This window comes from Fundulus heteroclitus, chromosome 20 (genome assembly GCF_011125445.2).
Source record: "Fundulus heteroclitus isolate FHET01 chromosome 20, MU-UCD_Fhet_4.1, whole genome shotgun sequence".
Classification (NCBI taxonomy): Eukaryota; Metazoa; Chordata; class Actinopteri; order Cyprinodontiformes; family Fundulidae; genus Fundulus; species Fundulus heteroclitus.
In genome coordinates this window covers 36,906,873-36,934,096 of record NC_046380.1, presented here as the reverse complement: position 1 = coordinate 36,934,096, position 27,224 = coordinate 36,906,873, and the positions used below count along the sequence as shown (strand labels likewise).

General features: G+C 40.5%; 1 protein-coding gene across 1 annotated transcript; it reads left to right on the top strand.

Annotated features, from left to right (window-relative positions):
• The first annotated feature begins 6,168 nt into the window (after positions 1-6,168).
• On the top strand, positions 6,169-27,079 carry LOC105926042 (dysbindin). Its single transcript, XM_012862206.3, has 4 exons — positions 6,169-6,464; positions 26,094-26,246; positions 26,316-26,459; positions 26,546-27,079. Exons 1-4 carry the CDS (start codon positions 6,422-6,424, stop codon positions 26,812-26,814), a joined length of 609 nt encoding a protein of 202 aa, XP_012717660.2. The 5' UTR covers positions 6,169-6,421; the 3' UTR covers positions 26,815-27,079.
• The last annotated feature ends 145 nt before the right edge of the window (positions 27,080-27,224 follow it).

Genomic DNA, 27,224 nt, shown 5'->3' with positions numbered 1-27,224 from the left:
CTGTTCCTCGCCGTTGCTGCACGCTCCACGGCTCTCTGTCGTCGGGTGTATAATTAGAGATGAGAGTGTTGTGCAACTCCTCAGCTGACGGTAGGCGTATGATTGCCTGGTGGCATTGGCGTTGCGCCCAGCTCCGCGAGCTGTTTCAGACCAGGATGGACACTACTAAGCACCACTTTGCCACGAGAACTCCCTTAAATCCTCATGGCATGGATGCAACAGGGTGTTGGGAACATTGTTTTTGTATCTATGTTGTCATGAAAGCATCTCTGCGCATCCAGGATGCAAATCTCCTGCTCCACCACACAACAAAGGTTCTCTACTGGATAAAGATCTGGTGATGGCGGGAGGCCACGGATGTAGAGTTTGATGTGAGCTTTGCGTCCTGAATCATCGTCCTGTTTGGAAATTGAAAATGAAAGCTGGTCAGCAACAATACTCAGGTAGCCTGGGGTGTTTTAATGAGGTTGGGACCTAAGGGACAAGACTGTGCCAAGAAAATATACCTCAAACCGTTACACCACCTCCACCAGTCTGAACCAAATGAGCTCTTCAGGTTGCCTGTGCAAAATTCTCAGCTACCCGGATCATCGCGACAGCAAACAGGCTTACATCGGAGGCAACCGGACTTTCGTTCAGTTCTTTCCGAAAACGTTTTCGACACCTAAGACTCCTGGGTAGGCGTGAAGACGTTTTCAGAAAGAACTGAAGAAAAGTCCGGGGTTGCCTCCGATGTTTGCTGTTCTTCAGGTTGTTACACCAAACTCTGACCCTGTCGTCTGAATGTGAAAGCTGAAAGAGACCCATTGGACCACTCAACCTTTTTTTCCAGCAATCTCCTTTTGTCCATTTTTATTAAGCCCGTGTGAACCTTAGCCTCAGTTTCTTCATTTCAGCTGAAAGGAGTCAGAGTTTGCCGTGTTGTGCTTTCAGAGACGATTTTCTGCACACCTGGGAAGCAAACAATGGTAACTTGAGTCAGTGTCGCCCTTCGCTCATGTCGGACAGGTCTGCTCATTCTCCTCAGACCCCTGCCATCCTCAGGCTTTGTAAACCAGAGAGATGGCTTTGCATTACTGAAAAGTTCAGAGCACTGGCACAAAGACGCTTAACTCTCCTTCCCTCTACATTCTGATGTTCAGCTTAGACTACAGTGCCTTCCTAATTAAGTTGGTGCAGCATGATTGTTGTTTGTCTTTTTAAAGGCTCCCCTAATGAACTGGGTGCATGAGAGCGTTGACCTGCTGATAATTTTCCCCTGCTGTTTCTCACTTCCTGTTTTTCTCTCTTTGGACTTATGTGAATTAATATTGTTTCGTAAGTGAGCAATAAGCGAGAAAGTATTTCAAACTGCTTTTTTTTTTGTCGAGCTTATTGAAAGGTCAGCGTCAACTAAAGATACCAAACGCGCAGCAAAAAAAAAAAAAAAAAGCGGGCCTCTCGCGGATCTTGCCGTTTGTTTCATCTCGTAGAAGAAAGAGGACATGCCTTTTGCTCCGGCAGCTTCTGTCTCAGCTATTGATTTTGCAGGGCCACAGCAGGTGAACCCCCAGTCATGAGAAAGCCCACGCACGATTTATTATGTGGTGAGGAGGATTTCTCACTTTGACTCACACCGTGCTTCCTCTGCCCACTCTCTCTTTCTGTCTCTCTCTTCAATTCTCTGTTTTTTTTTGTGTCTGCTGATAAACACACACTTGCTTGGCGGCGGTACATGGCAATGGTAAGAGGTTGCATTGCATGCCTTTGCCACGATTAGCATATTTAGGCTTAACCACATCAACCGGTGACATTTACAACCAGTGTGTTTTTATTGATAGAAATCGCCAGTCACTCCCACCACTTCCCAACTGCTGCACAACAGCTTGTATTTGCAGTTTCACATTGCAGCTTGGCACAGAGACGTTTCTCTAGTGAAATCTTTTTTTTTTTTTTTTTTTTTTTCACGCATGAGGTAGGAACAGTTTTGGGTGTTCTCACACCAGACAAATAAAGTTTGTTTACGGGTTGTTTAATTTATCAGTAACTACAACAAATACACGCGTCTTTTTAGGGATTTAAAAAGAGGTGCCCATAACCAGCATATGTTGCGTATATTCGTACTGATTCGTCTTCCTACTGTTTCCTGCAATGACTCACAATCACGATCTTTTCCTGCGTGTAACTGAAACAAGACAGCTCCTCTGAAATCTCAGTGCTGTGTTTTGGAAAAAAGAAAATAGAAGAAGAAAAAGGGGGGGGGGGGGGGAGAGAGAGAGAGAGAGAGAGAGAGAGAGAGAGAGAAGTGTGTTTTCAAATGTGGGGCTAGAAAAATCACAGTCTGGAATTGTCATGTTTTATCCACTAGGTGGCGACAAAGATGCATAAGTGAGCAGTTTGTTTCGTGGGTCAAGGAGCCAATTTCTGTTCCGGGCCAAAAGTAAAATAAAATAACATAAAATGCCGCATTTCAAAGCCTTTAGGTTGTTTGATTAGTGTTTCTATGTGATCACTTTATTTAAACTGGAAAGCAATACAGTGAATAGAGAAACAAATATGTCATCATGATGACATTATTTGTTAAATACATAATATTAACATGATAAGAATACTTTAACTACAAATTATTCAAGCATTTATGTTTAAATTATTTCAATTATTATTTAATCCAGAGTCCAGCAGAGCTGTCCTACTTGAACGATGATGTTTTGAAACCACAGTGTTTTAAAACTTTGGCATTTATTGATGCTGGGACAAGTCCATCTGACTAGTTTTAACATAAAAATGATCTAGTCTTCACCAGGTTCTAAATTACTTACAAAATAACCATGCATGTGCAAAACTACACACCAAGAAAAAAAAAAAAAAAAAATGGCAATGCTTGAAAAAAAAATAAAATAAAAATAGATATGAGGAAAACATGTAAAATTAAAATATTTAAAGGAAAACCTGCAGACCAGTGCTGAACAATGTTAAGAATTACATTTCTTAATATTCAAACTAACTGATTCGTTAGCACTCCTGCTTCTACATGCTAAAGAAGTTTCATGATGAAGGAAAGAACATTCAAAATGTTGTCTAAACTCACAAAAGACCATTTTGAGTAGTTCAGTCTGTTCGGAGCCTGAGGAATGGAGGCTTCTGGCTAAATAATGAGTTGAAATATTCAAGTTTCATCACAATCTGCTGGTGTTTTGTTTGGATATGTTTTCCTTTGAGTTCAGTTCCATTACTCTGCATGTTCCCCGCCCTGTTCTGAAGTAACTTTTTGGCTTGCTTCATTGAGGTATCCATCTCTTCTGGACTTCCGGTTCTAACTGCACTTTGGTCCTATAAAAATCCAAATTAGTTTACCCTATAAAAAGGGAAAAAAAGAGGAGAGTAAATAAAATATTTTGGATATATTTGGACCAGTAACCTTTCAGCACCAGAACCAGAAGGAACAAGCAGGAATTTGAGACTCGTTTTCTAAAATCTTTAGTGAAACTCTCACTTTGGTGTGTGTCAAGTGGTGCTTCCTATATCCCGTTTTGGATTAACTACCGGGAAACTCTTGGCTCAAACAGCCGCTGTTTTGGCCAGAGGTTAGTCTAAGAGTAGAAACCTGTTGGTTCTGGTCCAAGGGCCGTATTCACAAAGAATCCTGAGAGTAAAAGTCGATTTTAGTGGCGTCATTTACGGAAAGGTTTAAGGTTTTTCCAGTGGCGGACTTTGGGAAGGGGCTCTCTTCCAAATCTGCCGAGTGTGAAAGGTTCTTTAGGGCTTCATGCAGCAATAACGTGAACCAGACAGTAGCGCAAAGTTTTCCTGTAGTCCGTCCTCTGGCATCTGCAGAGATCTACAGAGAATGAGAGACATTAAATAATAACTGCATATTCGTCCAGAGTGAGCTGTCAATCAACAAGAAGGCTCGCCGGCTTTCACAATACAAAATGTTTGCTACACCTCAGTCAGAAATGTGGCTGCACTGCATAAGAGGCGTAGCTTTCAGCTCTTTCGAGGAAGGGGGCTAAAGTGGTTAAAACATCTCTCTATCGCTTCTTGTTTAAGAAAATATATAAACTGTAGCTTTTAATATGTTGATATAGGAAAAAAGAGTCATGGTACTACATTTTGTATCAGCCATATACACGTTGCAGTAGATGTTGCATTGTGTCGCCTTTTTTTGTCATTCATTTGATGGTAAATTGTAATTATTGTATTTCATATATACATGAATAATGCAGGGGGACTGTAGGGGGGCAAGCGATCAGCAGGCCCCTTGGTGACGGAGACCTTTATACTGGTAGGGGGAACAAGGTGATTGTCTGTTTGCCTCTAACGAAAGTCCACCTCTGGGTTTTCCTTAGAATTTTACCACGGTAAAATAAAAGCTATTCAAAGAGCATTTTAGTCCTTAAGAGAGCTCCTTAAAAAATGTTAGAGGTAGTGAGCAGGACTTTTAGCGAGCATAAAAGTGTCTTAAGCAGGGAAGATGGCGGAAACAGAGAGAGCTGATTGGCTGATCCACCACCTAAACACTGGAGCACACAAACAATCATATAATTATTAATACGTTGAAAAGATAACCTTTATCATTTCCAACAAGGGAAATGAATTAGTTTCAGCGACTGGATTGGTTAAAGGTGCAGATCGAGAAATGTAATTTTATTAAGAGACATATAAATAATAGGGAAATATTGGATCGTGGATAACAACCCAGTACAGAGGAATTTCAGTATTATTTACAGAATGTACTCAATAGTAAAGATTCCAAAAGAATTAGAAAAAGTCACAAAAAAAGCCTAGGGTGCTTTCTGAATAGCTTTTTATCTTTTTGAGGTAAAATTCTAAGTAAACATTTTGAATTCGGGAAACTGTATTAAGATTTTTCCTAAAATAACGTCACTAAGAGCTACTTCTTGTCTTAGGATTCTTAGGATACGGGCACTGATTATTTGACTCAGGTGTGTTGAAGCAGAATCGCATGTAAAAGCTGCAGGACAGCGGATCTCGAGGGCTGGAGTTGAAGAGCCCTAAAAATTACCCCACATATGTCAGCGGTCTACAGCTAGACATAATGTGGCCTGGTTAACATTGTTAGTTCTAAACATTTAATCCTACCATTGAATAAAAAAGACAACATTCTCATTCAATGTTTGACTAAAACCTTTGTAAAGGGAACCTTTCACATCTTTGACAGGTTTTATATAAACAATAGGTACGACCTAAATGACCATGTAGACTTCATATCTTGTAATACGCCCATGAGTGAATATCCAGTGAATTTATATTGCCACTAATCCATGAGCCATATAATTATGTACCACAGAGCGATACATGTATATATCCAAATTCCTTCCAATATTTTCTCGAGCAACTCTGTTTTTATGAATTTCCTCACACACTTGTTGAAAATATGGATATATTTAATCTACCTTCAAGCTTTTCATACACAAATCTAGTTTCACAAATCTTTTCAACTGTGCCCACAATTTATCTATGGGAATGAATTAGGGCATTGTGATGATCCCTATCATTTGGATCTTTGCACATTTGGAAAAGACAGTCCATTTGCAAACCTTGAAATGTTCTTTATGTAGGTGCTGGAGTAATGGCTTCTTCCTCGCATGTTGCTAAAAGATCCATTTTGTCTTACCAGCATCTCATCTGATCACTAGATGATATTAAATAGGAATCTCTTCACTAGACCTGACTGATCTCATCACCAGAAAAAAAAAAAGACTAGATAGATCTTTTAGGACTTAACTGCTGACATAAATGTATAATAACAAAATAATCTGGAGAGGAAAGCTTAAACATGCAACAGATTCATGCTGTGGTAAACAGCAGAATTTGTAGGAGTCCTTTATCGGGGTTTACTTCATTGTGAAAAATGTTACCTTTCCCACTTTTTAAAGAAAGCGCAAATAATATTGGTAATATGATTTTGAAATATGTTTCACTTACAGGCAGTTTAAATAAAAAAAAATACAAGAAAACAAGAAGAAAACAGGGCAAAAGACGTAAACGAGGAGGTAGGGAGGGAAAGGGGAGCGAGAAGATAAAAATATCAGAGGCGTGTGTCAGTTCCTCCTTGGTATTTTCCACTCTGTTGAATAAATCCCTTGCTCCCTCCTCTCCCTGTTTTCCCTGCTCTCTTCCAGCTCCTCCCTCCTCCCTGTCATTGGTCAGCCGGCCAAATCCATAGAGCCACAAAGTTGTTCTCGCTCTCATCCAAGTGGCTCATGCAGCCCTCTGGGAAGAAAAAGAGAAGCAGGGAAGAAGAACCAGCGGGGAGGACATCTATATCGGGATACTTTGGACCGGTTGGAGAGAGCAGAGGGAGTGTGAGATGCTTGTCAGGATTTGGGTTAAACTCTGACGAGACTGACTGGTGGCAGCATCTTTCCTTCTTTTACATCTGACTGATGGTGTTGTTTACAACAACTTCTTCGTCAGCATGAGCTCCTCATCAGCCAATATTCAGAGCAAACGTCTACCTTGTAAGTTATTTGAAAACTTTTAACTGAATTCTCTGTTTGATCAGGTAAAGATTTTGATGCACATTTTTATTATAACAAAGACATAGTACTACTGTGTGTGTGTCCTAGCATTTGTTTCAGTGTAGGGCCCATTTTCCAACAGATATGCGAAGACTGCTCTGTATGGGCCTCTAAGCCTGAGCCCCATAAGAAACTGTGCTGTTTTTTGGGTAGGGTAGGTGAATAGGTTTAGGACTAAGGTATGGTTTGAGTTGGGGTTAGGGTTACTTATGTACTGGCAGTGATAAGTGTTTAGGGTTAGGTTATAACAAAATTAATGGAAGTCAATGCAAAGTCCTCACAATGATAATAAGACCAACATATGTATGTCTTGATCTTACCGTTTGTCTTTACATTCTAAGGTGAGAATTGAAATGAAGTTATCCCAACTATCACCATTTAAGTGAAGCTGCACTTGCAACATTTTGTCAAGGCTTTTTAACATTAGTGATAGGTCAGTCTAAGAGCTGCTGGGTTAAGAAACAACAACCCTGCCTGGATTATTTTGCTAACCTAGTACTTTGCCAAATATGGAAGACTACAGACCTGTATTGCTTTATCATAATAGTGTTGGATTATTGGCCATGCTGGTTTAGCTTTGCAACCCAAAGTCTTGAGTAAAAAAAAGCACAAAGAAACAATAACAAAATAAGATTTTTATATAAGTAATGGTGAAGTTTAAATTAATTTTTATTTTTAGTTAAATTCTGCACAAAACATTATAACAACCTCACAAAAGACATTTATTAGCCAGTGATTTTATACAACAATGTACAGCAACAAAGTTCAACAAGGTAGCAAAAACAAATCATGTTTTTGCTACCTTCAGTGCATCTGTCATAATACCCCTATCACACTATTACATATCAGCCTTGTATTAAGAATGATACACTATTGTTTGCCCAGATATGTAACACAATAGCATACACTGTCATCACTAGATGAGCTACGCTGCTACATTTATCTTGGACTTGTCTAAAGTCTAAAAACTATGTAGCATTAGCATTGTAATCCTGAGATGCCACATATACTGCATATATGCTCCTCTCTTTCAAAATGTTAAAACACTATAGTGCTTGCCGGCAAACTGAATTCTGCTGGCATTTGTGCGTTTACAAACACATTAGAACCCATCTTGTCCTGATCCCATTACAAAGATTTGTGCCTGAACCAAAAATGGTTGGGGCCAATCATGTGTAGTATAGTTTAAGGTTGGACATACCAGCTGTGATGAAAGCAAGAGTTGAGGAGCCCACAGCCAAACATAAAATAAGGAAGGAAAACAGCAAGAAGTGCCTTGACTAGCTTACCTTCTTGTGGATTTGGATGTGTCTACTGCTTTTCATTATATACCATGGCTGGCTAAAACCAACCTTTGGTAGTCAGGCACTAATGTGTCACTTCCCCCAATCAGCTTGGAATGCCCTGCTAAATGTCCCTCCTTTCCCAAACGGATTCGAAGGGAGCAGTCCCAGATTGATAACGTGCAGAACGGAGAGTGCTACACATTACCAATATGGCTATGACATTACTTAACCTCATGTTCAAACATGCAAACTCTCTGTCTGCACTGAAGAAGATTAACTCACCTCTATATGTGTTAAACTCACTCAAAGAACCCGCTGAATTTTCTTTGACCGCTTAGTTGCACTCAGAGGGCTTTAATCTTTAAACAACAAAAGGTGAGATATTTTTAAAATTACGGTAAATATAAAAAATAAGGCAGTGAGATTTTGGCAAAAGTATAACACACCATCCTGATGTAGTACTAGACTGTGAATTCTACCCCATTCACATACTTTACGAAACAGCCATGTATCAATATGATACACAACATGACCACACAAAATTCACGTTACATCCTTACAGTATGAACTACATCAACACATCTTTACATCCTTCTGCTGTATTTAATTAATTATTAAATACAGCAGCTAAAAAAGAACATTTGTTGAAAGACATTTATGAAGAAGCATTAAGTAGAAATAAATATAGCTACTTTGCCTATCTATATTGATTTTATGATTAATTGTTTGATCAAATGTGACACATTGACTATAGCTAGCACTTAGTAGGTAAAAGCCTAACCTAATTTTAAATGAACTAACTGGTTCTCTGAAATAAACCAAAGCCATTAGGCCAGGCAAGTTTATTTATAAAGCACTTTTCAGTAACAAAACGATTCAAAACACGATTAACACAATCCACCGACACATTATTCTACAGCATAATTTTATCATCATATCACTTGATCAAGTTGTACATTTCAAAATAGATGCCTGTGAAGAACAATCAGGTTCATGTTTGTGTCCAACTCAATAATGTAAACTACATTTTTGACAGTAATTTTTAATTAAAACTTCCCAATGTCTGTCCATTAGAGTTAAATAAATAACTCACATTTTGTGTATCAAAAAAAGGAGAGCGATGACACATTTTCCCTTAATAAGGAGACCTGAAATTTATTTACAGAAGTATTAGTGTGAACAATATCCCCCACGTGCATAATATACACGTGGACGCTCTGTGAAAGCTCAGCCAGAGGTTTAATAGCTGCCTTTGTGTAGCTGCTATCTGCAGGGACTGAACAAAGTGTAACAAGTGCCAAAGAAATGTCAAAGGAATGTCGACTCATCACTCTAACTCACACTCTCTAGTCCCAGATGAACAGGTCATTCTCTGCACAGGAATGTGGAGCCACACACACACACATACACAAACGCACATATACATTCTCGTCTTGCTATATGTGGTGAGGACTGTGTGTTGACTCCCTTTGACTTCCATTGATTTTTGGTCATTTTCAAACCTTTCTATGCCCTAACCCTGACAATAACCCTAAACCTAACCAATTACCAGTGCGTGCCTAACCCCAAACCTAACCTAAACTCAATTCACACCTTAGTCCCAAACTATACCGTTGGCAAAAAAACAAAGTGAGGATCAGCAAAATATCCTTACTTTGGTACAAACAGCCCTCACTTGATGTTGAAATCAGAAAAATGGTCCTCATTTTGATGCCTAAACAGGAGCTCACACACACACACACAAACGTAAACTTGGAGTGGGTCCATAGCACAGCTACAGACAAAGATCTCTTCTTCCTAATGGGATTGCGGCTGCAGATCCCATCACGGTCGACTCATTGCAGTCTGTTCTCATAGACAAAGCGACCCAGATATGGCCTGAGACTTGAACTAGTCCCATTAAGTTCAGAGATTTCAGACTAAAACGGACCAGGACAGCAATTCAAAAGAAGGTGTCTCCCATCTGTTGCCGTACTGGCTTTCCCCTATAGTCTACTCTATCACGTTTTGATTTTTTGGGCGAATGAGCCAGAGGGATTCACTGTTTTTGGAGTGTTGGGAGGGAGGGAAAGTACAGTTGTTGTGTGCATGTTACAATGTAGAGAGGGAGGAGAATACATTTTTCTCAAATCAGGACATTTGCAAAGTTTAGAGTTGGCCCAGGCAATAAGGAGGAAGTTGATGCTGCCTAAAGAGACTGATATACAATATGAAAATGTTTAGCATGGGTTACAAGTATCTCTAACAGATGACTAAAATATCTTTATGCTTTTCTGTTCAGGCACTTTACAGCACACTTACGTACTACATTGAATCTGTATTACAAGTCAGCTAATAAAGACACTACAGACATGCCTATTTCTCCTCTCTTCTTCATATTCTTCTTTTTCTTGATGACTTCATAATATATTTTGAAGGTCAGCGTTATTTTGCTGATCTAACATGAATCAGCCAAATAACTTACACCGCACAAAGCTTTGTCATTCGTTTTTTTTTTTTTTTTTTAAATATACATCTGACCCAGCGTGTACGGCCACAGTCTTCATTAAATTCACGTCTTGCCCCTGCTGACAGTGCTTGTGTTTGGGGAGTTTGTTGATTCTCTAGGCTAAAGTTAGCAAGTGTGCCGTCTGTTTTGATCTGAGTCGTTAATGAGTTGGCACATAACCTGTTTCAGTGTGGTTCCAGTTAATTATGCGTGGGCAGGACTTGCAGAATATGCGGCTGTGATGCTTCAGAAACTAATCGCTACAACCAGAGCCACAAGACACATGCTGACAAGAAGTCGTTGCAACATCTCGCTCAGTGTAAACATCAAGATAAAAAGTAAAAAATGGCTTATATGCTAGCTAAAAGACCCTGATTTGATGACCAAAACAATGTGCAGTTACAATAATTAATTTCTTTCACAAGGAAATTGTGAAAGAAATGAATTGTGATTGGCCAAAGGTTCTTGTCAGGGATGTAACCGTTATATTTACAGATAGTTCACCAACAGTGGGTCTCAGGATTCCTGGTACGGATAATTTAGAAATGCTAGTAGTACAATAGATTTTAAGCATAAATATTGACAGTCACAAGCGAGCATCAAACGACACAGGCGGCATATTTTTTCCAATCTACCTACGACCTCTGTCCTCTTCACGGGCAATGCTACGTGTTTCATGTTCTTAAATCACTTAAAGCCTCTAAAGACCCGAGATTTTTAGTCCAAACCGGGAAAAGGGGGTGAAAAAGATCAGTTTCACTTCAAACGCAAAAGTCTGACCAACCGTCAGCCTCCTTTACAGATCTGTCAGGAGAAAGAAAACTCTATGTTTGAAGACACACTAATCCTTTTCAGGTATCAACAAGTTGAGACTAACATTCTCAGGTCTTTTAAAGCACAGCAGGATGTTTGGATTATCCAGATCACTGTGGGCACAATGTAAAATGTTTTATTTTAAGTCAACGGTAGTTGACTTATTTTCCTAACAAAGTCTCAAGACATATTTGTATTAATTAATACAAACAAAGATTACCTGGATCACTGCTTACATTCTACGGCTATCCTAATTGCTGTGTTGACAGCGATGCCTTGTGGCAACCACGTGCCTATTTAATTACTGTGTGTAATGCTGCTTAACAAGCATGACGGAACAACTTAATAAAAGGCGGATTAATTTAGGAGCGCTGCGTTTTGGATAGAGATCAGCTGCACCCATTTCTCAAGAAAGAGATGCGACCTAAAAAGAAATGCTTAGCTATAATGTTTGACCTTACTCTTCTGCCTTATCACAGCATTCTTTGCCTTTCAGAGTGCGCTGCACAAGGCCTTTTCAGCACATACCATAGATTCTCACTTTGTTTGATGTCTGGACTGTGAATAATTAAGACCGTATGCACGTTGGATCGTCTTGTTACTGAAAAGTAAATAAACTTGCCTTGCCTTGATAGGTTGATGAATGCAATTATGTAAATTAATACTCCTATGTTTACAACTTAGACATAGGAGTATTCATTCTAAACTTCATACTGTAATGTGTCAGAATGTAGGCATGATTACTTAATTTTAACAGAATGCTACCACCACACACCCCATACAGGACCAGTCCGAGGTTTAATGGGGTACAAAGAAGGATTTGATTGTGGGAACACAGCAGCCAGGTGGTTTTAGCATGGTGTGTTTAAGACAGCCTGATAATGACTGAATGGTGGTTTTTTATTTGCTTTATGTATTTAAAAAATAACATTTGGGATAAATTTATTGGAGAGTGGATCCTGTCAATATATTTGAGGTTGGGTTAATTCTGATTTATTTGCTTCTGGAGTTACGTCCAGTTTACAGTGTTTCGATAAAGACAAAGTAAAGTCTGTGTTTATTGGTAGAGTTTGTATTCATATACAAAAAAAAAATAACAATTATTTGTTAAGACTTTTGTTGATTTGCTATCGAAGTAAATATGACCCGAGCTCAGACACGGGTTACAGAAATGACCAACAGTGCAGAATACGTTATAACTCTACTAACATACAAATAAAACTTGTATGTGTTCATGTAGTGCAATTTTCATGCGTTTTAAATCTTAAATGAATTTCAATGTAATATTAATTTGAGTCAATAAAGTTTCTGATAATCTTTATATTCAGATATTACTCAAATAAATGTAATTGTTAATAAACTTGACTACAAACAACAACAAAACACAATGTGAGATCTAAAGCCCGGTTCACACTGTGCAAAGATTATCAATGTTCTGGTCGTGACTTTAAGTCGGTGGTCGCTGGTTATTTAGGCCACACAGATCCACGCGGAGACGTGATTAGGTGTAACTAAAATTTGTTGTTTAGGCTGTGCGTCCACAAGGATCCGGCAGTTTGGGAGATGGCAAACAAAGATTTTTGAAACCGGATCCCAGAGTGGATAAACTCTAAAATGGAGGTTACGTGTGCAGATGCGAGCTGCATCTTTTCTTAAATTATGACGTCATTTTTGCTCTCGCTGTAACCTGCATGTCCCTCAAATAACAACAAAAATGGTGCTGTCCGGTGTGGCAGTCATGCAGAGGCAAATATTGGCTTTGTCATGGGTGTTAGCAGCGTCGTCGGACTCTTCCTTTCTAACGAGCCCGAGCTGCATGGTGTGTCCCCTAACAACTAGTGTTGCGCCGATGCCATTTTTTGGCCCCAATACCGATACCCGATACCTGGCTGTGCAGTATCGGCCGATACCGATACCATTACTTTGAAAATTATGTGTGTGTATATATGAAGAACAGCATACTACTTGGATGTAAAATAATTGGTATCATGGCTTTGTCAAGCTGCTACCTTATTAAAGCAGGAAAAAGGCTAATACAAAGTGAATCCAGTACTAGTGAGTGTCGGGAGAGAGAAGGCTGCGTTCAAGTGACATACAAACATCAAAATGGTATCTGTGACCTATTTGTTGTTACTTGCCGATACCGATACCACCATTTTAGTGCGGTATCGGCACCCTGGCGGTATCGGTATCGGTGCAACACTACTAACAACCCACTTAAAGATCACGTTGAGCGTGCATCAATGCGTGTGTCTGATCCCCCGCCATGGTGCTGTGTTTGCTCTGCACATGCCTGCTGTTTTTTGCATGTTTTTTCAGCGCCATGCTTACTAAATCCTTTTCAGTTGTGCTGCGTCCTCTCGTGTGAACGCACATTTTTACCCGAAAATTTACCGTGCTCGTTTCCACGTGGGCGGGGGCTCGGTGTGATCGGACATGCTGACTGCTGATTCGGCGCTCTCCTGACCAAAAACCACCTGTGCGAAATATTAATAGCTTCTGTGAAAATCCTGCGGTGTGACTTGTGCTGATTTGTTTCTACCTTTGGCCAGCCATGAGCGCTCGTACCATTTTATCCTTTCTGTCATCATCCTCTCCCCCATTTCAGTATTTGACTATAACGCTCTCAGCCCAACCTGTCTGAGACAAAGGCAGGGTTTTCATAAAGTGTGAGAATATGCTCAATTGTTTCTTCAAGCACGTCAATGAGTGTGACACAGGAGCCGCTTTACTGTTGGTTTAGTCAAATTCCAGGTACTGCAGTGTTATTCTTCAACAACAACAACAACTCAAAACCTTCTAATGAGAAATGTCTAAGAAGTCTGATTTGGTTAAGTAAAACATTCTTCTCATTCTCTTTGGTTAAGTGAAAATAGCTTTGAGCTGTTCCAAAGGTACAAAAACAAACAGTAGGCAGAAAAGTGTGGCAGAGGTTACCATGAAAACACGACGGGGTAAAAATTTGAAAACATTACAGCATTTTGTACGTACATTGCTGTGAAAACCAATTGCCCCCTTACAATCCCCCCCCCCCCTTTTTTTTGGTCGTACTTAATTTTTCAGATCATCAGACATATTTCTATTTTAGACAAAGATGATCAAACTAAGACCCGAGAACATAAACGGAGCGTTTATTAAGGTAAGAATGGTACTCAAACCAACCAGGCCCTATAGTAATTGCCTCCTAAACCTATTAACCAGTTTTGCCACCTTTGCAGCCATCAAACATTTGTGATTACAGCCAATCTTTTTCTTTCCTGTTGCTTGCAGAACTGGTTTACTTCAGCCTCGTTGCAGGCTTTTTTTTTTTCTTAGCATGGTTTTCAGGAATTGCGAATTGCTTCATGAGATCTGTGACAGTGGCAAGCACACAGACAGGTACACACAACTATTGGCCATGAAAAGAAGAAGAAAAAAAGGACAAACCAGTCAAATCTAAAATTATCTCTAAAGAAACGCCAAGAGTAGAAGATAAAAATATGTACTGGAGTAAATATTGCACAGTGGAAAATATTTAACTGTAAAAAAAAAAAAACTCCAGTCTATTTGCACAACGCACGATAATAGAATATGCAATATGCATGATAGTGCAGCAGCACTCAGCTATTAATTCATCCAACAATTAATGGTTGGAATAATTGTTGCACACAAGTCTCCAAAAAATTTAAATAAGTCACAGTTAATCAATGAATTAAAGAGATGGATGATTACTTTTCAGATAGGGCCAGGGTGGTTTGGATAGCTTTTTTCCCTCAAGAAATGAGGAATTTTAAAAATCCCTCTTTTCTTTTTGTATTTACTCGCATCATCTTTGTCTGATATTAAAATGTATTTGATGATTTAAAAAAATTACAGAATAATTCTGCAAGGTGACAACAATTGCTTTTCTTTTACATACCTGTTTTGAATAAACCTCCTCTGGGTTTGAATAACGGAACAATTTTGTTTCCATGTTCATTAAACGTCATGAATCAACTGTGCCGGCCCACAGACCCCATGCACTTTGATTTGAACACGTGGCAAGTGGAGCAAAATACCATCACTCTGCAGTTTGGGGGGGTAACCATTCTGCAGAGGATTTGGCAGCGCAGGAAACAAACATGGATTAGTGCTTTGTCATTGTGTTAATCAGAACTCATGACAGTTCTGGACGTGCGGAGAGCAGTGGGACAGGACAACGACCTATAAACACCCCTATTGTCAGCCATGGCGTAATGAGGGACAGGCTTCACAGTGATGATGTCAGTACGGATGGGCATGGCTGGACACAACCTAAACTGAAATGCCAGTGGAAAGACACGCAACCAAGCATGAGCAGCTGTCATTAATAATTTACAATCCCTGCAACCGGATTCTTGTACGCAGGAGTTTGTTTTTGGAAGGGGAAGAAATAAATGATCCAACCAAAAATTGAGAGCGAAAACATTGTATCGAAGGGTCTGACTGCTCCGGTATATTTTAGGAAACGATGGAAATAGAAGCACGCATGCCGTGCAGTGGGATTATGCCCTTAGACACTGCCTGGAGGCCAGCCTCTCTACCGTCTCTTGTCGCAGTCGGGCAAGTATCCATGAGGGATCGGATCTTTTGCCTTTTGTAAAGGACGCCCAGTCCAATCACAGCCAGGTTTCACCTCGGGTAGGCTTCTGAGTTCAGAAGTCAGCAGTGCAGTCTGGCCGAGGAGCCGTGGAAAAGATAATCGATTCATCCGTTTCATATCTCAGATGAATGTAAGAGACAGAAAAGTATAAGGGATGTGTAAAAAGCCTCAGTCCTCTATTGCAATACCATTTCCCACTAAAACATTTGAAAATGATTCCTTTAATTTTGATACAATTCAATAAAAATATTCCTTTGATCAAATAACATTTTAATTTTGCTTTATTATGCCTTTAACATACTTTCTTATGCTTTACCTTTCGAATAACTAATAATCTTGTAGAAAACTGATGGGACTCTTCAAAGTGGGAATCATGCGTAGGATGGAAAAGCTGGTACAAAGTCTCCCAAAGCTCAGTGTGAGTCTTTGGGTCACCAGGTCCTGACAACAATCATGAGACACTGGCAAAAAAAACTAAAAACTTTTGCACCCAGAAATGTAAACATGTAGAGTTTCCTAAACACCACTGAAACCTTAACCGGACCCATTCGCTTTGATCAGATGAGAGTTTGATCGAGCATCTCAGAAGGTGGAGAAAGAGGGATGCCGTGGGCTGATTTTTTTTTATTTAAAGGACCTGGGAATGTTTTTCGAGCGCAGGACATCAGCAACTCTTTGAAATACAAGGACAATGGTGATATCTACCAGTAAACTAAAAATGGGTCATCATCGGGTCTTTCAGCAGGATACTAAACATATGGTCAAATCAACAGACAAATGGTTTAGAAACAGAACCAGCGCTCCTCTACAGCCATCCCAGTCCCCATTTCCAAAAAGTGACAGAGACAGAGGTCCAAATATTTTCTTTTCGATCCGCTCTTTATATGGGTAACGTTTGAGGCAGGACTCGGTCGGTATGCGCTGACACAGGAGCTATTTAAACAGAGATGACATCATCCACTTGGGAAGGAAAACCACCTCCCAGGAAATGTCTCAGCTCGGGCCGAACCAAAGTAAGCGTTTGACAAACCCCTCTGTAATTAAAGTGGAGAAGAAAGTATGCCGGTTCCCACGGGAGTTTTTGTTTTAAGTTTTCACCAGAGTTTGAATTCCCTCCTGACAATCCAAAACAACAGAAATGTGTTTCCTAAACTTTCTCTCCGAAGCGGTTTTTGTTTCCACCGTGTGCCGCCTTGACCTTCCTTTTCTCCGCCACAGGGGAGCTTCTTGTGAGCTCACATTTTCTTTCAGCTCACTGATGGGCCTAATGGCAGCCTGTGGGCGACACCGAGCCCTCCCATCCCTTCATTTAGCCCTGGGATCAATGCTTTACTGCTGCTGTTGGTGCAGCCACTGCTTCTAAACCGGGATCTCAGCGGGCGGTTCCTCAAAAACGTGACGGGGGGAGAAAAACATGTGACATCCAGATATTAAACAGACACAAAGAGTGACCTGATTTTTTTTTTCTTTTTCATTTATGAACGTGTACTCGAAACTGTGTTGTGAGGAGATGACAAGATTTAGTAGAGCGCTGAAGGATGGGGCAGCATGAAGGGATGAGGGATTTTCGTGCTGAGGCCTTTCATGTGGTCAACCACATCATGACACAGTTTTTTTGTGAAAATGTAACAGCATAATTCGTGCTGTTCATACTAATCCCAACAGAAGTGTGTTGACGCTGCCTCTCAGACATATTCACACCGGTTCAATTCAAATTTTGTCACGCTACTACAACAAACTGGAATGTATTTTACTTTGATTTTGTGTGATGGCTCGACACAAAACAGTGTAAACAACATTCTGTGTGGTAACATACTGACAGTGTAGGATGCATTTAGCTTCCATTATTCTAGTGCCTATTAATTCGAATCCAACATAATGAAGTGCATTCAGTGGTCACAAACCTTGTAAAGCAGGGGTGTCAAACTCATTTTGGTTGAGGGGCCGCATTAAGCTTAATCTGATCCCAAGAGGGCCACACGAGTTAACTCATTGCAAGATTAAATAGAACTAATAAATGTGGACTTGTTGTTGATTTTTATATTAAATTAATTTCACTTTTACACAATATATTATGAATAACCTCAGCGTTTTTAAGAAAAGTATGTGCAATTTCAACAATACTTTTACTCAGTTAAACATTTACTTGTGCATTATGCATAAGAACTGATCACAGTGATTATACAATGTTGAAAAACATTTATTCACATTTTTTGGAACTTAAAAACACTGTCCTACATGACAAAATATATCAAACAGATAAAAATTTAGAAATTATTTAAATTTTTCCACACTTTAAACTTAATCTGCTAATTAAAACACAGGGCCCCTCGTGGACAATATAGGAACTGCATATTTTCAATTAAACAAAGTACATGTTTTTTTCAATAATTGTTCTATCATTCTCTTCCTTTTATCTCCTCTTTCTTTCACCTTTTGTTTTTTTCTTCTTGTTCTTCCTTTCCTCTCCTACTTTCCCATTGTAGTGTCCATATCATTTGAGATATTCCCCGCATGAATCATAATAAAACTATTCACATTCATAAATCAAGCGGAGCACTATGGCAAAAGCCGTACTGCTCCACTTGTGAAAGTCAAATCTGATGAGCTCTTTTTGGCATTAAGACAACAATTCTTATTGCCACATTGCCAGACAGGACACTGGAAAAAAAAAACAAAAAAAAAAAAAAACTGTGGCATTTAGCCACAGGGCCGTATGTTTGACACCCCTGTTGTAAAGAGTCCACTTGTGTGGACCTACATGAAAAAAATCATATTTAAAAGTTTGCTACAAGGCAGTAAACATGTGGGAGAAAGGACCCAGGTCAAATGAGACCGATTAAACGTTTTGGCTTACATTAAAAACATTACATGTGGCATGTTATCAACGCAGTGAAATAAAGTGTTGGCAGCGTCATACTGTGGGCAGGGACAGAGAAGGTGCTCAGAGGGGGTGGGAAGGTGGAGGGAACTAAATACTAAATCCTGGAAGAAAACCGGTCAGAGCTGTCAGAGCTGCACAAGACTTCGGAGGATCACATTCAAGCACGGCAACCATCCTGAACACACAGCAAGAGTTACAATGAAAGGAATTTGTTTAAAATGCACATATATGCATTGGTGCAGTCAAAGTTCAGACCTAAATCCGACTGAGAATCTATTTAAAAATTGCTATTAAATGATGATGATGTCCTTAACACAATCTGACTGGGCTTGAGATATTTTGCAAATAAAAAGGAGCAAAAGCCTCAGTCTAGATGTAAGAAACACAGACCTCAAAGACTTTCAGTTAACGCTGCAATCGCTGCAGCAAAACAGTGGTTCTAAATAGTATTGACCAAGGGGGAGGAAATTGAAAAGCACTCCACACTTTTCAGATCTATCTATCTATCTATCTATCTATCTATCTATCTATCTATCTATCTATCTATCTATCTATCTATCTATCTATCTATCTATCTATCTATCTATCTATCTATCTATCTATCTATCTATCTATCTATCTATCTATCTATTTATATCTCAAATCAAATCTGGCATACAATTGAAATAAAGCACACTAAGTGTTGTACTTCAAACTTGACATAATAGTTTAAAGGGTACTACGTACTACTTTTGCTTGGCACTGCACCTTTGGCTGGTCGATCTGCTTGAGATGTTAGTGAATATTTAGAGCTGACTCCTTATTTAACAGCGCTAGTGACTAAAACCCACATCACCCGCTCTTGGAACTTGCATTATCTTTAAGCAGAGCGGCCATTCCCATTTTGTGACATCTCTGCCTTTGTGCTAGTCCTGAAAGGGCCCTTTATTTGCCCGCTGAGCCGAGGAGCTGGGGTTGTCGTTATGGCAGTGTGGCATGCAGACACATCCGGCCCGCTCTGTCTGTAGCTGAAACTTTCCTGTCTGTTCCGCTCGTTCTCCGTGTCCAGCTGGTCATATGGACTTTGGCTTGTCAAGTCCCAGGGTGAGAGAGACGGAAAGAGGGGGAGATTTGGAGGGAATGAGAATGAGTGAATGAAATCTTTCACCGTCTTCCCTCCTTCTACCATGATTCTGTTGTTCTTCTGTTGTCATGTGGAGCTGCTGTACAATAGACACATGATCCCATCAGCTGTGGACACTGCAACCAAGCTTTGTCTTTGACGGAAGACTTTCCCACCTGAGTTCCCATGCTACTCCGAGGTCGTTGGGGTCGTCTGTGGCCAGTGATTCAAATGATCTGGGAGGGGGGTGGGGGGGGGGGCATTTATAGGGAAGCAAAATCAATGGGAGGACATAAATCTGTAGCTAACGTTTAGCTGCCCAGGAGCATCGTGTTTTAAGTGGACAAAATCAATGGTGTGATCAATCAGTGTTTAACTGGATGGGAAAAAACACTCCAGGATAAGCAGCTATATTTAAACATGCAGCCTTAAAGGGAATCAATTTAATCCAGCTCAGGTTAGCTGCTGTCCACAACGAAGCCCTTTTTTCTCTGGCACGATACTGTCGGCTGGACACGGCAAACATTTAGACTCTCGTGTCAAGCAGGCCCGTTCTCATCGCGTCAGACATCTTGCTTCGTCAACGCTGCTCCCATCACATCCTGTAAAGGCGCGGAGGCAGACTGCCTTTGTGATTGCGTAACAATTAGAGATGTCCCCCAAAAAGAGTTCTTAACACAAGGCGATACCAGGTCACAGTCAACAAAAAAATGTCTTTCTTTAAAAAGGGCCATTGGACCAAGGTAAAGCATCAATTAAGATCAGTGATCTAAAAAAAGTAAAAGACGAGATTAGCCAGAAAACGTCATCCGCTGGAGAGTTCCAATGAAAAAAAAAACACTGTTGACTTTTTGGAGGCAATGCGTCACGTTTAATCTGCCATACAACTTTTACAGAATTTCAGATGAATCTCATTCTGTCAATCATTGTAGCAAGAGTATGAAGGTCTCGGTCTGTTTTGCTGCTTCAGGACCTGCCATAATGCCATAACGAGATTCCTGCTCATAAAACGCTCTAAGTGTACTAAGTTCAAACACTCCTGCGAAGAAAAGTGGGTCTGGATTCCTTAAAAGTGATTTTTAAGGAATGCCAATGAGTGACAGACTCTTTGGCATTTATTACAAACGCTTGAAGGTTGCACAGCCAGTTATCAGGCCTAGGGAGCAACCTACTTTTTCCACATGCGGTCGGGTTGGTTTGGATAGCTTTTTTAGCCTTTTAAAAAAAAAATGTTTTTTGAAAACTGCATTTAGAACAAGAAAAGTTAAAATAAGATAAGCACAGGATCCGTTTTTTTTTTTTGGTCTGAACATCCTGCTCCATCTTGTAAAAAAAGTAAACGTTTTAGGTCAACCCCTAACTGCCTAATAAAGGAATTCCTCAGTTGGTCTGATGCCACGTCAGTCTTCATTAAACCAGTTTGAACCTGCAGCTTTCAACATTTGTGTAGGTGTAGATGATCTGACAAGAATGATGAATTTTTATTTTTTTTGCATTTTATTACTATTTGTTTAATTAAGCAGAAGACAGGCTCAGATGGTGTTGTTCGCAAAGACACTGGGGTCCTGAAACGTCCTCAGTCTTCCTTCCTTCCTCTTTCTAATCGGCGTCCCTGTCAACAAGCTGTCAGCGCAGACTCAAGCTGCTGCGACAGGCCCTTGTCATGCCACCGTTGCAGATGTGTGCGTGGTCATGAGTCATGGGGAACACTGTGCTGATGCAGCACACCCGACACAAAGCAACCTGTTGCTCTTTTCTCAGATCCATTTTGCTGCCCTAGCATTTTCAGACACGGAGGTTTTTTGCGGCACTTTCCGTGCTCCTCTACTTAATAACGGATCTCTCACAGCAAGCCTGCTGTGAGCACCAGCTTCATCATATCGTCATAATCAACGACACCGTTGACCTAAAACTGCACCAGTGGGTGCATTTTTAGAAAGGTGCAGATTGCCGGGCCCTAGGCTGACTAAATAAGCTCGACTTTACTCCCAGTTTAGACGTGACTCAGACGGCTGATCCAATTAGTTCAATCCCCGTTTGCAGGTCGTAATCGCTGCTCGGAACTCAAACGCTGCTGCGATGGTCAGCTGGACAGATAATAATAGTTGTCAGTACATCCACAGTTAAATATATCTCCATCCAAGTTTCCACTTAAGCTGTTGGCCTGCATGTTTTTTTATTTTATTTATTTATTTATTTTTACAGCTTTTCTTTATATTATTTGAAAATATGCGACCTGAAAAGGAGAACCCTAGCTTGTCTTACTGCTCTGTTGCAGCTCATGTCTCCGCTTGGTTCCTTTGGAGTTGCAAGTCAGGTTGTATCACAGTGATGCTGATGAAGATGAAAATGGGAACACATGGTTTCTCAAACAGGATTAACTTAGCGTGAGGACTCACACTTCCCCTCTGAATCTCAAGAGCAGGACAGAAAACGTGTGGGCGAGCAAAGTGTGGCTGTCTTTAATTTCAACCGATGAGCCTGGAGCTTTAATTTTCATACAGATAATAAACGTGGATTTAAGAAATCTCCAACCACAAAGAAGTGGGCTTACAGAGTAGTGGTAAAATGGGACATTTCCAGCAGATACATCACTTTATGACAGTCGTGATGTTAATTGCTTTATTTCTATATGAAAGGAAATCCTTCTCTTTTTAGGCTCACTTGTGTCTCAATGTCGCCCTCTTCTGGCTTACAGAGCTACTGAGAGCCTTGAAATTAGTTTAGTGCACATAAAGAACAGCTTTCCTTATCAGAACACGTGATGTAGTAAGTATGCATCAGGCCATACACAAAGGCCATACACAAAGAAGATGAAAGTGTTCTGGCTAAAATGCATAAATCAATCCTAGAACAAAAGCAAAAGACCTTGTTAAAATGTTTACTGCATGCAGCGAAGCATGTCCTGTACTGCGATACGGGCAAGCTGCACGTCAAGCCAAATTCCAAAAGTAAAAGTACTCAGGGACAACACGTTTTTGTTGACAAGTTCAGTGGTCTGATGAATCTGAAACTGAAATGTTTGGTCATAATCACCAGTGCTAGATTTGCTGCAGGAGCAGCTGGTGCACATGACAAAACAGATGGCATCACGAGGAAATAACTTTAGGTGAAAATATTGAGGCGACATCTCAAGACATCGGCCAGAGAATTAAAGCCCGGGCAGCAATGGGTCTTCCACATAAAAAAAAGTCTCAAATCAGAGCACCAAGTTAGTTACAAAGTGGCCTAAAGACAACAATGTCAGTGTTTTAGAGTGACTGTTATGCCCACACTTGGCTGCAAGAACGGGGTAACATAAAATTAAAGAGTCTAGTTGGTATACTTTATTAAAAGTCTATTTATAATTTTTTTTAACAAAAAGAGACAATATTCTACATGTTGTTAAACTAGACGAAAACAACAACAAAAAACAGGAAATAACCATCTTATAATAAATAAAATAGCTTCTCAGCAAAACAAACCCAACAAGAAAACACAAGAAGGGGAGAAGCACTAAACTCAACGAGTTCAGGTTTCCAGAAAATAACCTAACTAGAACCAATATCTAAGTAGAGTCTTTCGAGGTTAACGAGCTGAAAACTAACAAGCAGTCAAATGGCAGAAGTTAGAGCATTCACAAGGTTCCCAAACCAATAGTGATTCACGAAACGAGCAAACAGCACACGGGCGCAAACAGTGTTGACTGTCCAAATGCAGGTCCATTCAATGTGGCTTTCAGAGTCTTTCAAAGGGTTGAGGAAGGTCTTGATTGGACCATGGCTTCTGGAAATGGTCCACACAGGAGCTCAGTATGTTGGAGGCGAGTCCAGTGTCCTTAAAGGAGAAGTCCGGTCAAAATCAGAATTCAAACTGCTGAAAGTACTTTAAATATAAAGTTATTACATACTGTTCAATAAATGATAAGCTTTTTTAATTAAGAGTAATTTTGATTTGAAGTTCCTTCTATGGGGGCAGCCATCTTGGTGAAGAACAGTACTGCCACCTCCCAGTTTGTGACGTCAGGTCGCGGTATCGGCTGTAGAGCAAGTCCCAATGCCCTATCTGTCCCCTTGTAAATAAATATCTGTTTTCATGCCGAAATATTTTTTAACCCCTTAAACAAAAATAGACATGGTATTATGCATTTCTATTTAAAGTAATACTAATTTTACATTTTAGGGACATCAAAAGACAACAAATAAGCATTACAGTACGGTTTGTGGGTTGGGTTCTGCAATGTTATAAGATTGTAAGAGTATAAAACACATCTTTAGAACCAATCTCTGCGTCACTTAATTTAGAGCCCAAAACAAGCGACTTCACTTTCAGAAACAAGCCCAAAAAAAAACTGCAACCCGCAACTCATGAAATTTACAAGCGACTTTAGAAAAAAGAAGACCAAAGTCGCATAAAATAAGTGGGCTTCACAACAATGAGCATGCTCTCTAAGTGTGTCGTATCACTCCGCCCCTCTGGTCGGTAAACAAACGTTCCAGCAAATTCTACATTATAAAAAAGAAAAACCAACCGAAAATCCTCGCTCTCATGTCATCTTGAAGACATTCTTCTTCTAAATATTGGCTACAGACGACGTTTTTTCTCTCTGGCCAGAAGTTCGATGGCAAATCCTCTCTCTTCAAGTAGGTGTTCCAGCAAAATAACCAGTTGTGGATCATGAATCGGAAAGGTGAAAAAACTAATGTTTTTCCACTTTTACCTGATGTATTGTCATCAAACTGCCATGCACGTGTGCATTGTTGCTTTAACAATCGCTCCTGTGAATTTCAATGGTGAAGTCCTCTGGAAATCGGAAATAATTGCTGTTGATCGCAGCTGTGTACAACAGCTCCTATTGAATTAGCTTGTAGAGCGCAGTGCCTCACCGCGACATTATGTCACAGGATGTGAGGTCGGGCGGCCATTTTTGCCCATATTTGGGCAATAATGGCCGCCCCCATACACAGTAATCCAGACGACAATTGAAACTTTTATTTTCTTATTGATTAACGCTAAATTCATTAAATAACAACGAACGTATTAGTTTTAGGTATAGCTAATGATCCACTGATTTTTCCTTGTTGACCGGACTTCTCCTTTAAAGCCAAACCCAGGAACATGTTGCTACAGTCATTTTTGCATGATTAAAGTAGAGCCCAGTCTGCACTACTGGGTGAAAAGCTACAGCCGTAACAGTTACCATCATAAAGGCCTGATCTCAAGAGCATAGGGAATTTATAGGCAGAGCAGAAAAAGAATCACATTGGTTCTGTCAGGAGTAAAGTCCAGCATACTATTGTGAGAAGCGTCGTGGAAGCAGGCAACCAAAATGTTTGAACCAAGTCACACAGGTTAAAAAGAAACATGGCAATCATTCTGATGCACTCAGCGCAGTGTGCGTGCTCGTTGTTTGTTAGTTTCCTCTTGCTGGCTGCGTGTGCGCACGTCTAGTGTTTATGTGTCCGGTTAGCTTAGCGGTTAGCTTTGGTGTTAGCCATTCTCACCGTAGACTTTGAACATGGCTGAGAGTCACAAGAAGCAAACTGTGTACAAGTTTATGAGAAGAAGATGAAGGCCTGAGTAGAAAGAAATAAGACCAGAGTGGATTTGGGAGATTTTTTACACACGATCCCCCTATAGAGTGCAAGAGTAGGTAAGACGGTCTTGCGCATGCATAGTTATTAAATAAAGGACCTGTGGAAACTTCACCGTTCCTAGCTTTAAATCCTTCCTTTTCCAATCTAAATCATCCAGTTGTGGTCTATTTGAAGTGGAAAAGCAACGCTTTGGTCTGAATTCCTTGTTATAGTTGCCCCACAACCCTTCTGTTTGTTCGTTCTACTCGTTTTGGTGCTGTCTCTTTAAATGCAAAGGAGGCACTTGACATCCCGCCCTTCCTGCAGGTCTCAGAGCGTTCCACTCCATCCTGTTCAGCCATTTTGATCTACCTATGTACTTGTAGCTTCAGGATCCTACAGCTTGGACTAGTAAATTCCTGCGAGAAATTGGTTGGTTAGCCAGAAGTCCTTGACCTTGTTGAGCACCTCCGCAGCAAATACTGCATGTATGATGTAACTGTTAAAAAAGTAAAAAATAAAAAACAAAAAAAAAAGTATCCAGGTTAGCCCTGGCCTTGAATCATCCCTAACATCAGTGTCATTAGCCTGCTCTAGTATTTCCTGACATGGGGACAACTAATCATCACTCACAGAGAGACGACTAGCATCAGAAAACAGGTCAGAGTGCAATTTACAGATTGTTGTTGTTTGTACCATCCCCCTGAAGTATTGTGCTCTGGGCAATGAACCATATAATTTTCAGTAGTATGCAAAGCAGTCTGAAGTTAAAACTGTAATTAGCAGTATCAAATGTGCGGAAGTGATGTCTACCTTCATGTCCTGCCATTGCGATTCCCAGCAGAGACAGAGCACGCCCCGAGGCGTCCCGACATGGAATCAACGCAGCAGCTCAAGCTGAGAGAGAGACAGCGTTTCTTTGAAGAGGTCTTCCAGCATGAAGTAGACGTCTACTTGTCTTCGGCGCACCTCTGCATCAAAGACTACAGGCGACGTAAGTTGGAATTTGGAGGGTCTGCACGAACCCCTGAAAAACTTTTTAATTGATGTTCTGAACTTGCAGCTCCCATTGGCAGCGTCTCCTCCATGGAGGTGAACGTGGACCTCCTGGACCAGATGGAGCTAATCGACCTCTCTGACCAAGACCCTGTGGATGTGTTCTTCAGCTCTGTAGGGGAAGAAGGGGTGCTGTCCTCCCCACTGCCAGGTATGGGATACTGGATCACAGTTCAAGCCAAATAAAGAAACTTCGAACTGCTAATACACATTTTACTTTCTAACTCCGAATGTAAGCAAGCAACGAGGCGGCCATGAGGAATGGACGGTTTCGGCACGTCCACGAGAGCCTAGAAAGCAAGTCCCGCAAGTCCTCCACATCTTCAGAATGCTCCTCTGACAGCCAGGCCGCAAACGTCCACGGAGGAGACACTCCTTTGGTCGGCTCGGACAACGAGGAGACACAAAACAGCGCAGTGAACAAGAAAGGCGTGTCAGCGGAGGGAGGAGGGCAACAAACTCAGAATGCACAGTCCTATTGTAAAGAAACCTCTCGCACTGAATAACGCCGTACCTACAGCATGGCGGAGAACGCCTCAACCACAGGAGGAAAAGACTATTTAAACGAGGCTTCGCCTACAACTGCTGGGCTCTTATAAAGCTTTCCAGGTTCTCTGCTAATCGACGTGTACCAGTGTGGATCATCGACTGTTAAACATGCTGAATAGATTGGTCTTTGTGTCATATGCTTTCATTTTAGTGTGGAAAAAAAAAGAACGATTTTTGTACAGTATTAATAAAACCTTGAAACAAAAGATGACGTAAAAAAAATGATTGAGTGGGTTGTTTTTAATAGTTTCTAAATAATTGGATTGCTACATCAAGAAAACGTCACACCAAGGTGCCACAAGAGAAACAAGGACTTGTTGAAACAGGGCTGTGTGTCTTGTGTTGTTGTTTTTTTTCCCAAGCCTCT